This window comes from Amblyomma americanum, chromosome 10 (assembly GCF_052857255.1).
Source record: "Amblyomma americanum isolate KBUSLIRL-KWMA chromosome 10, ASM5285725v1, whole genome shotgun sequence".
NCBI lineage: Eukaryota > Metazoa > Arthropoda > Arachnida > Ixodida > Ixodidae > Amblyomma > Amblyomma americanum.
In genome coordinates, this window is record NC_135506.1 from 4482465 (window position 1) to 4493799 (window position 11335).

At 48.4% G+C, this 11335-nt stretch overlaps 1 protein-coding gene across 2 annotated transcripts in view; it reads right to left on the minus strand.

Moving 5' to 3' along the window:
* LOC144106168 (cytosolic 10-formyltetrahydrofolate dehydrogenase) overlaps positions 1–9938 on the minus strand; it is a 28995-nt gene extending 19057 nt beyond the window's left edge. Inside the window, exons 1-2 of one of the 2 annotated variants that reach the window (XM_077638908.1) lie at positions 9825–9938; positions 892–1073 (exon numbers count right to left, since the gene is read on the minus strand). In XM_077638908.1, the coding sequence (XP_077495034.1) occupies positions 892–1018 (127 nt within the window). In that variant the 5' untranslated portion in view covers positions 1019–1073; positions 9825–9938. Of the gene's footprint in view, positions 1–891; positions 1074–8199; positions 8221–9824 lie in introns of those variants that run through there. The other variant, XM_077638909.1, reaches the window with a different exon arrangement.
* Positions 9939–11335: the final 1397 nt, after the last annotated feature.

Sequence of the window (11335 nt, forward strand, 5' to 3'; positions counted from 1 at the left end):
TGCCGGGACAGGTTACAAAATACTGCCGCTCCCAGCTTGGTTTCTACCCGCGCCCTGTGAGCCGAGAGTTCACAGATTGAACATTATTCTTCACAGATGTGGTGTTAATTTGAAGCTACAAACTGAACAATTCGCACCCATAAGGGCGCAAATCAGCTAGTCCCCAGACGGACACCCATTTCCACTTATTGGGTGCTAAAAAATGGTGCGCAGTAGGAAAGGGTGCACTTCATGATACTTTCCAGGGTGTAATGGTTTCACCCTCATTAAAGGATACTATATAACACCTCTACGAATGTATGTTGGAAGGGTGCTCCACGTTGATTCGGCTATGAAGCAAAAGCCTTGGATTAACGCACGCCCTCTAAACTTTCATGCGATGCACCCTTCCTGAAGGGTGCTGATCTCTGCGCTCTTTCACAGCACCCACTATAGTGATAATGGGTGTTCGTCTGGGGACAAGCTGATCTGCGCCCTTATGAGCGCGAAATTGTTTACTGTGTAGGAAGTATTCGACTCCTACATGCAGTCTGCTTTTGCGTGAAGCGCCTAGAACCGGCTTGCAGCAAATGTGAAAACTAAGTGTGTGGCAGTTGTTATCCGCATGCCATCTAAGTGTGTGGCAGTTGTTATCCGCATGCCATGCGCAGCGCACATGCCGCACGTCATTCGCGCGCCAGTCACGGTCGTTGCAGTCAGCGCATCACGCATAGACAGCTGATGGCAGAGCTCATATAGGCGACACTTTCGTCTGCTTTTTTTTCGTCTCAGCCTCCAGAAACCGGCTGCAGAAGGCGCTCAGATTTTACCCAATGTTTCGCCAACTGGTAGCATTATGCACATATCGGTATGCAAGCTCGCAGGAATCAGTAAATAAAAGCGGAAACTTACCCAATGCGTCCTCACGGCCGTCCTTGTCCGGCACGGTGAAGACTCCGACGATCTCGTGGCCATTCTGCTGCAGCAGCTTAAGCACCTCGCTGGCGAACGCACTCTGGCCGATGATGGCGATGCGCATGGCGATGGACTTCTATGGGCGGCTGTTGTACTCTGTGTTACTGCCTTGAGCTGAGCTGCACCAGTAAGAGCAGGCAGTCAGGACGTCTGCTGCACGCAGGACGCGATTTATACCGTCTGCTGCTAAACGTTGCTCTTTGATGCCAAGTTCTGATAGCTCCTCCACTTACAAAATCCTCACCTTCATTCAATAGATTGCCTACAGGAAGTTCACTTAAAGCCACACAAAAAATGGGCGGCAGAATTGATCTGGAGGGTACATACTGACGGTCGCCCAGCTAAAAATGTTGGCTCTGCCCTCCACGCAAATTCCGAAACAATGCCCCCTCTCCCTTTAAAACAAGGGTTCGTTATTGCAGTGATGTGATCGATGTAACCGACGCAACAGTGTAGTCGGGGTGTCTAAACAGAGTCCGGTAAATGTGAGCAAGCTCTGCGCAATGTTTGTCAAGATTATTGTGCGGGGTTTCGGTTGCCAATGTTTCCGGTGTAGGCAGCCATATGTCAATTTCGCCCCATCGGCTTTTCAACTTGTCCTTTTCGACGATTCCGCATCCGGGAGTTGGGAAGCTTTGGCCGCTGCAGGCACGCGGCGGGAGTAATATGGCTGTCGGATTTCTCTCACGGAGCTGTGCTTAACCCTTTCAGGCACCGCGGTTTGTTTTCATCTAAAACGAATAATCTCCAGCCTAAATTCAGGCCTCAAGAAAGGCAATTTGTTAGCATTCCAGCGCCAAGGACAAGCTCTTAAGCTTTTACAAGGATGTGCCGAGTTCCGTGCTAAGTTGGGTAGAGCGTCGAAGCCTGGATTTGTCAAGTAAACACCCTATAGGGATCGTGGAATCACTTTGTGTTTCCGATATGGTCATTGCGTTTGAAACTGAGCATAAAAAAAACAATCTTATTACTAGCCGAAAAATCTGTCTGCATAAAAATGGCGGACAACGTGCACGCCACCCGAGCCATACCCAGCGATTGTGGACAAAAGCATTTTTGAACGAGAAAAACTTTATGAATTTAATTTTTTCATACATAATAAGATTTCATCATAACAAGCAATATATTGGCTCATCTCCCGTAGACAGGCTTACATTTTTTTTGCTATTAACGTTCTTGCTATTATCAAAAGCGCCCCCATTGGGTTTCTAGGGCAGTCTTAACCGCTTGGTGCGAGCGATGGAAAACATTTAAAAGAAAGATTTTGCGACACATCACAAGAATGGGCCATGATCTTCAATATTTCTCTAACAATAACTCACAATTTTTCAATATTCAAATGTTTTTTTTCATGAATGTTGGACATGTCACTGTTTTGTGAAATGTTATCAAATGCGTTCGCTATATGGCACAAAAAAATAAACACCAACTTAATTGTGACACGAAAGATGCTAAATTCGACGGAACCAATTAAATCACTTCCAGGTGCAGCACACGTTCAGAAAAAAACTGCGAGTTTGCTGTGTACACGATTGTGTACAAAGCGCCTGGAATGGTTGAATGAATACCCTAAACACAAATTACCTCATATGGGAGTAAGAAGGGAGTAAGCTACCATCTAGCGCACCCCCTTTTATTATAGGGTGTGCGATAGAGGACATATCTCACTCCCTTTTCACTCCTTTCGTGGTTAGAGAGTGGAAGTTGGTTTGTATCGATAGCGTACGGAGTTCTAATCGCAAAGAGAGCACTTTCTCCGAACACGCAGCTTTTATAAGCCAGAAGAGACCAAAAACTGAAACGCAGGTGTCGCCACCACCACGACGTCGCAACCCAAAGGAACGCTGAATCGAGGTTTCGCTACGCAGTCGCAGCGCTTCTGGCGTTGCGGCGCCCCTTTCGACGGCGAACGTCTGCGTCCACGCAGCAAAACAATCCGCGGAACAGCGCGGGGGAAGTTTCGCCCTGACTCGCCGTCCCGAGCATCCGCCCGCAGCACTTTTCACGAGAACCCGATTGCGCTGACGTTCTCGATACACCGAAGGCATGCAGTTAGCTGCACGCGCGCTTGCAATTGAAAGCGCTGGCAGCCACGGGCAATGCGCCCGTGAACATAAAACAACGAAGAAAAAAGATGCACCGCAGAGGCATGCACTGAAGCATACCCATGCTGTCAAAGAGGCGGAAAATAAGTAACGCAAATAAGGCGAATGTGACGAATGAAAGAGTAAGGCGGAAAGGGAAACATGGAAAACTAAAAATATAGTAGAAATATGGCATATATAGATGGTAAATGAGGTAAATAGGGCAACAGGTTGCGAGGTCGAAATGACTGTTTAATTAATTAATTAATTCTCAATATTGCAGAACAGTATTCTGGCCGTAGCAGGAGATGCATAACGCAACTTATCGTTGAGCACGAATTGAGCGCACACAAGAGACGAACACAGGAAAGACAATGAAGGCGGAAAGAGCGCAAATTCGATCATCTGGCCGGTTCAATACAGCTTGTATAGGGAAAGGGGAGGGGAGAGGCACGTGTGTACAATGCCTATATAAGTTGTACTGAACCGAATAAACTCGGTTGATAGTTTGGGCTCTCTTCACCTTCATTGTCTTTCCTGTGTTCGTATTTTTAACAGTAGCCATGTAGCAACTCCCCCAGTAAGAAATTCTTCTAAACTCAGTATACATAAGTATATCATACATTCAAGAGACTGAAAATGAAACAACCCACCAGCAGAACTAACAAAGGCAACATGATGGCATATGAATTCAATATAATCCATGATTTTAGTAGAATTCTGGAGAATTTTGTTCCTTGTGAGGCTAGCTCTGCTCTCGGCATGGCTAGCCTGGGGGAAGATGCGCGTGGTAAGGCTGAAGCACGTGCAGCACGTGTTGTCTGTTTTCTTTCACAGCGACGGACGTGTGTGCGTGCTTCCCCGGGAAAAATGGCGTTGCAGTCGCATGTCACAAGCCTTGGGCGCCCGCGTTCGCCTACTGCTTGTCGAGGACAAAAGCTGTGGGCGAAAATTCAGCCTGGGAGGTTTCCGTATTATTTTTCGACGACGCGCCCGCGAGCGTTCATTCCTCGCCTGTTCGTTGGCGGCATTGAGTGTAGTGACGTCACAAAATCCATCTTGACGTAACATAGGCCACGAAAGATGACAGTGGGTGAAAAGAAGCGCAAGAGCCGACAAGAGTGCTTTGGAGAGCCTTTGAGGCTTTTCTTACACTCATTTCCTGCTAGATGTTTCGTTGCTTGATGCATGTGATCAAGGCGCGCTCTTCAGTTACGGACAGAGGCCGCCTACGGACTGAGCCACCGCAGGTGCCGATAGGGCACCACTCTCTAATTACAAAGAGACAGCTTTCGCCGAAAACGGAGCTGATATGGGCAGAGGAAGACCAAGACACGAAGTACAGGTGTCGCCACTACCGGCCGATTTCGCAACTAAACTAACTGCAGGCGTCGACGTCGATTTTTTTTCGCGGATCGTTGAGGCCACACCTCACTGCAATTCACTTCAAAACGGTGATACCGGGGTCCTTTTCGGTAAGCATGGCAGGAGTTTGATTAGGCTGGTGGGAACATCTTTAAATCCAATTTTCTCCGCGATAAACGCGTCTTTTGCTGCAGGAAAAGCGCCGATGGGAAATCAATTTTTACTGAGGAGAGGCTAGAATGAAGCGTCTACAGACCTGCCTGTCCAGAGCACTGGATCCGGTGCAGCGCGTGTGGATACGGCGACTGCGGAGATCGCGCCTCCGTGCCTGTGAGACTTCGTATACTTCCGCGCGATGCATGCGTCGCGGAAATCGAGCAGCTACCGTCACATGTGGCTTCCTTCGTTGCGTGGCGGATACAAGCGAACTCTGTACACACTTGCCCAGCCTTTTCTCTTTCTTCGTATTGCGTGTGTCGCTTCCATCTATCTACACAGACATGTGCCAGGTACGTTAGTGCACCCTGAAAGTTCACGGACCGGTGCACACAGCCCTTCGACCCTTCAGCCTAACAGCATGTGGCAGAGCTCTCGCATTAAAACATTGTCATCCCGCAGTAGCCGGATTGCGCTTCGAAACTTGGCTATCGGGGGCTAGCAAAGCGAGGAAACACAGCGCCGATGAGCCCATTGGAGATCCCGCCATATGGCCTGGAATCAGGTTTTGTCTTGTACCGTACGTATACAACATGTGTATTCTTTCTGGGTAGGGCGTAAGTGTCTACATATAGCGTAGCATTAGGGAAAAAACTGTAATTTAGCTAACTCTAATGCCATTTCGTCGCTCTTCAAGAACGACTGTAAAGTTGGCTTCATTATTTCTGGACAGCGATATGACTCGCAATGTAGACTACACTGCTTTCATATTCGATAAGTTTAACAGCGAACGAGTAAGTTTGAGTAAATTATTTGGCTCATTTTGAATAATTGTACTTTGTATGAAATCATATGCTGTTTGTATTTTGCATTGTCCAAAGGCTGTCACAGTATGTGCGGTGTATTAACATTTCAATTTGTTGTGCTTTTTTTTCCCTTCTTTTTTTCGCAATTTGCAAACAGTGTTGTCGCTGGTTTGCCCGGCTTCGCTCGCAAGCTCATCTGTTTAAGAAATCTAGAATGACTAATTTTGTACAAAATGAGATGAATAAATTAATGTTATCATCATCGTCATCATCATCATCATATCGTCAAGTGACTGAAAAGCATTGCCTTGTGAGTACGTCCACGATTTCTGCCGACGCGTTATGCAAGATCTAGCACGCGGGCGCTCTTTGGGGAAGACGGTGACTCTCGAGAGAGGAAGAGAGTAGATTTGAAGAAACGGCTTTGATGTTCCGTTCGGGGAATTTCTCACTTTTTAGAAAATTTGAGGGGTACGATTTGGCAAATAGGGAATTTTTACGGAGTTTCAGGGAGCTTTAAGTACCGAAGGTGACTCACTTTCCAAAATTGACAGATTTTTCGAGAATTTTCGGTTATGGCATAGAATATCACCGAGAAACACCCCCACAACCCTTACAAAAATTTCTTTAGACAGTCTATAAGCCGTCCATAAACTTCTGTCTATAAAGTCTATAGACTCTCTATAGACAAACCCAAGAGAACAGTCTATAGACAATACAAATCGTATAGACAGTCTATAGACAATCTATAGATATATGGCCATACATTTTAGTGGACTTTTGTCTGTCGACAGTCAATAGACTATGAATAGACAAAAAGATATATCTGTAGGAAGGCAATAGAGTCTATAAGAAGTATATAGACTGTCTTTAGACCATTTTTGTAAGGGAACGGCGACGCTCTTCAAGTGGCAATGGGGTGACTCGGCAGGTGTGCACCGACCACTCGCTGACGCATACGCTGACCGCCAGATGGACATCAATCGTACAATCTGCGCGCTGCCCGTCCCTGAAACGCTTTTCTTGTCGCCACATTCCCGCGGGCTCCTTTCAAGGACTCGCCATCAGTGAGTTGCGTCGAGGTGGATTAAGGTTGCGTCATTTAAAATGAAACGCCCCATTGCGCACGCGAGAGCATAGAACATTTTCACGCGTGTTTGTCTTTGAAGAAGAGGATGAAAGGCCGCAGTGCATTGTGGTATCACCTGCCGACGATTCCATGCATCGCTCGTTTAGCGCAGGCACTGTCTCTGTAGCTCGGAGCAGCGCGCTCTCGTTCCTACGAGGTGGGAAAAAAAACTGCACCTTGAAGGAAGCGGTATTCCGAGTCCCCTAAACAACTGTAGGGCAAACTGAAATGTCCCTGTATCAAAAGATTGCCGTATTGTAACTACAAAAAAAAAGAGAGACCACTCTCACCGAAAACGGAGCTTTTGTAAGCTAGAAAAGAGCAAAAAACAAAATACAGGTGTCGCCATCTCGGGCCGATTCCGAAAGTAAAATGTATGCGTCGGCATCGATTTATGTCCTTCTTTCACTCCCTCCCTTGCCCCTTCCCTTACGGCGCGGTTCAGGTGTCCAACGATATATGAGACAGATACTGCGCCATTTCCTTTCCCCCAAAAAACAATTATTATTATTATTATTATTATGTCGCGAATCCTAGAGGCTACGCTACACCGCCATTCACGTCAGAACGGTGGCAACCCGTCCTTTTCGGTAAGGACGTCACGAGTTTTGAATCGACTGGCGGGAGACCGTGCTGGCTAGCTCTGACCCCAGAACGCAAGTTTTGGCGGTGGAGTGGGCTGACAAAGTCGTCGAGGGCTATGTACTCTCGACCACTTAACGCGACCTCTTGCCAAGCTCTTCCCGGCGAATAAAATGTTTTACAATCAATACATTTAATTTTCGCATCCGGTAATGCGTATTTTGCTGCCGGACTAACATGAACATAACCATAAAGAGCCCCAGAGTAGATTTTTACGAAGAACAATAATTGCACGCATGTAGTTGCCCTCATGTGGCCCCCTTGATGCCTTCAAGGTCCAGCTTCAGCTGAAGTTCATATTCATAAATCATGGACGTCGTCGTAAAGGCTGTTTGATGGACAGTATAGCGCAGTTTTCTTCAGGTAGTCTAAAGACGAACGCCTGCCAAACATGCAAGCTCATGCATCCATAGACTGCAAGCCTCCGCGGTGGCTCAGTGGTTCTGGTGCTCGGCTGCTGACCCGAAAGATACGGGTTCGATCCCGGACGCGGCGTTCGCAGTTTCATAAAGGCGGTCCGCGTACTGCGCGATGTCAGTGCGCGTTAAAAAACCCCAGGTGGTCGAAATTATCCGGAGCCCTCCACTAACGCGTTACTCATAGCCCGAGTCGCTTTGGGACGTTAAGCCCCACAAAACCCACATCATAGAATGCCTACAGGCATGTCTAAAGGAGTTTTCTATAGACAATCTAAATACTTTACAGGCAAGTGTCTCTGGACTGCCTGAAGGAATGTTTTTTTTGGAGGGGGGGGGGGGAGCTTCGGTTTTCCTATTCAGAGACGGGGAAAAAGCACGAACCCAGCTTGTCGATTACGGAGTCGCTCCGCTGAACTGGATGGAAGGCCACTCTTAAAAAAGAAAAATTACATGCAAGAGGCTGATGGGAGCACATCCCGAGCTTGGTCCTCACTATTTTACTAAAAAAAAACAACCAGGAAATAATTGAATTCGAAACTATGCGTTTTATTTTTAAACCTTCTTTATTTTACCCGAAGAAAATACCTGAACGGTCAGCACATTTTTCATCAACTACGGTGATTTAAGAATGCTGTGGAACTTACTTCCAGTTGCTGTATGGCTGCGGTCGCCTTGAATTTCTGTCTACTCCACTTCGGGGGATTCCCCTATGCGATTTTCACGGACTGTTTTGAGACAGGAGAAATTGCCAAGATTAGTCCCACCACCTCTGTACTTATATTTAACCTCGACGCAGAGCGTATAGGTTTAACATGGCAGTGAATTGATCTGAGCTTTCCTTCCTTCTTCTCTTTCGTTCCCCCATTCCACTCCCCCACGTAACCGAGCGGACATTGTGTGCATGGTTATCCTCCTTGCGTTTCCTTCTTTCTTCTGTCTCTCTCACACAGACGTGTTTTGTGGTAAAATATATTCCAATTCCCGCTTTGCGCAGCCATGTTGTCTAAATCGGATAAGGACTTTGCGCGGACGTCCTGAACAGGGCACCATTCACTTGGGGACCACGCAGCAGACTCGGTGGCGTGGCCATCGACCGCGCTGGATAAACTTGATTTGTAGGTCACCTCGTCCAACGTCGCGTTAGCAGGACCGGCTTAGCGGTTTCGTTCCGGACTCGAAATAGAACGAAGAGCAAACGGTCCACTCGAGGGACGCCGCGATACGGGCGAGTGTTCGGCGGTCCGATGTTATTAGGAACGCTTTCACTTATTTCGTACAGGAGCTAATTAACGCAGCCGTTCGTCGATGCACAGGGCGGAAGAAAGGTTCCCAAAGAAAACGAAGCTGAGTTGTTTGCTGCAGTGTGAAAAACCCGAAACTCGTGCATGAATAGCTGCTACTTCGTTCAAAGGCATTTACCTTCACTGCAAAGGCAGGCGTGGATAGTTCCGTGGTACTACGCCCCAATCGCCGCCGTTGAATATTCATAGCTGCTCGCATTTCTTTTTTACGACATCGTTTACGTGCAGACAAGCTCCCGAACACGCGGAGGACGATATCTACCAGAACACTGAGCGCATAGTTCAACGCGTTTTATTTAAAGCATTATTTGCTGCAGCTTACAATGTCTACCATGCATAGCGTGGACTTGAATTTCAGTGTCAGTAAAGGCGCGAGATATGTGAGCACAAATAGAAATATATTCAAAGATGAAGTGATATGCATAGGCGTAGGGATATAGTATAGGAACTGCAGCGGTGGCCTAGTGGTTTGAGCATCAGCCTCGCATGCGGGAGGTGAGGGGTTCGATCTCCAGTGACGCCGGCCACCCAGGGGTAGTACAGTGGGTACAAGCGCTCCCCTGGCCTCGGTCTAGGCTTATCTGCGGTGATGTGCTTCGGAAACGGGCATCTGACCCCACCTTGGATAGACGAAAATACTTTGTGCCATGGCGCTCCTTGGCCAAAGCTGCCGTTGCGACGAAAAAAGCTCATCGAAATGAATATATTGAAATACAAGTTGAAATTTACTAGCAAGGTTTCCACAAGCGTATTGCCCTTGTAGGGAATGATTCCCTGCGAGCTAGCTTAATTTCAGAGAAAAATAGCGGCTTTGAAAGCGAGAGAATAGTATAGAGGCATATACAGGAAAGGAAGCTATTGAAATATATATTGCAGAAATTTATTAGCAAGGTCTCAACAAGGGCACATTTTCTCTGCAGGGGTATGCGCGCGCGATCTTGTCATATAGAGAGGAAAAGGGCGCTCACCTGTGCGCAGGCTGTTGTGAGAATGCCGGCAAGCGCGCACCGTGAAAAGTTCAGCCCGACTGGCGGCCGGGTCAGGCAAAGCGGACCGGACCGGTCCCCGTGCCTCCTTCCCCTCTGCTAGGAATACTTCCGCCTCAGGCGGCACTCCGGAGATGAAAAAGAGCAAGGAAAGGCGCCGCCGATTATGAGGTGTAGCGGTTCAGCCCGCGCTGCTCTTGTACGACTATGCTGACGCGTCCTACTTAACTCCCTCGTGAGGCAAGACCCCGTGCAGGGGGCGGGCCCCAAATGGAGCGACGGCGACGTTTCGGGGAGGCCGGCGTGCGTTTCTTCGCATGCAGTGATGAATGGTCGGATCGGTGTTCAGGCGCCGACTGGTGCAGACTGCGGTCAGACTGGTGCAATGGCGACTGTTCGGTCTGGTGCAGTGTGAACTAGTCAGACTGGTGCAGTGTCAACTAGTCGCAGTCGTTCAGTGGCGACCACTGATGCAGCGTCTACTGTGGCCAGACTGGTGCAATGGCGACTGTTCCGTCTGGTGCAGTGAGAACTAGTCATACTGGTGCAGTGTCTACTGTTCGGACTGGTGCTGGGTTGATGACTGGAGCAGTGTCAACTAATCGCAGTGGCTCAGTGGTGACCACTGACGCAGTGACAACAGGTCGGACTGGAGAGGTGACGACGCGTGCAACCGGTGCTGAAGCCCTCGATGGCCGGAAAAAGAATAAATTCGAGCCGACTAAAACCACTATGTCGGCTGTGCCATTGCACCGAGCTTGGAATACATTTACTTCGCTTTATGCTTGTTTGCTTTCATCAATTTCTCATTCATTCATCCGTTAGCGCGTCCATGGCATTGTCAAGTATTATGGCAGGAATGAAACCGGTATCGTAACGCACAAGGCCCGAACGTGTAAACGGCAGCAGCTCTCACCCAAGGCTCAACTGCAGTATTTTTTGTGGCCTTTAACTTGGAAATGAACATAAATTGTGTCCTACTGCAAAATGTGCGTGCGTGTGCGTTAGTACGTGCGTTTATGTGTGTGCGTGCGCGTATGCGCATATTCTTGCGTGCATGTGCGCGTGCTTGCATGCGTGTGTGGGGTTGTGCATATGTGTGCACGCGCATGTGTGCGTGTGGTGATTCCCTTCGATGCGGCCGCCACCATACCCCGCCGCGGTGGCTGTGGTTAGCGCGCTCGGCTACTGATCCGGAGTACCTGGATGCGAACCCGACCGCGGCGGCCACGTTTCGATGATAATGATAATAATAATTGGTTTTGGGGAAAGTAAATGGCGCAGTATCTGTCTCATATATCGTTGGACACCGGAACCGCGCCGCAAGGGAAGGGATAAAGGAGGGAGTGAAAGAAGAAAGGAAGAAGAGGTGCCGTAGTGGAGGGCTCCGGAATAATTTCGACCACCTGGGGATCTTTAACGTGCACTGACATCGCACAGCACACGGGCGCCTTAGCGTTTTTCCTCCATAAAAACGCAGCCGCCGCGGTCGG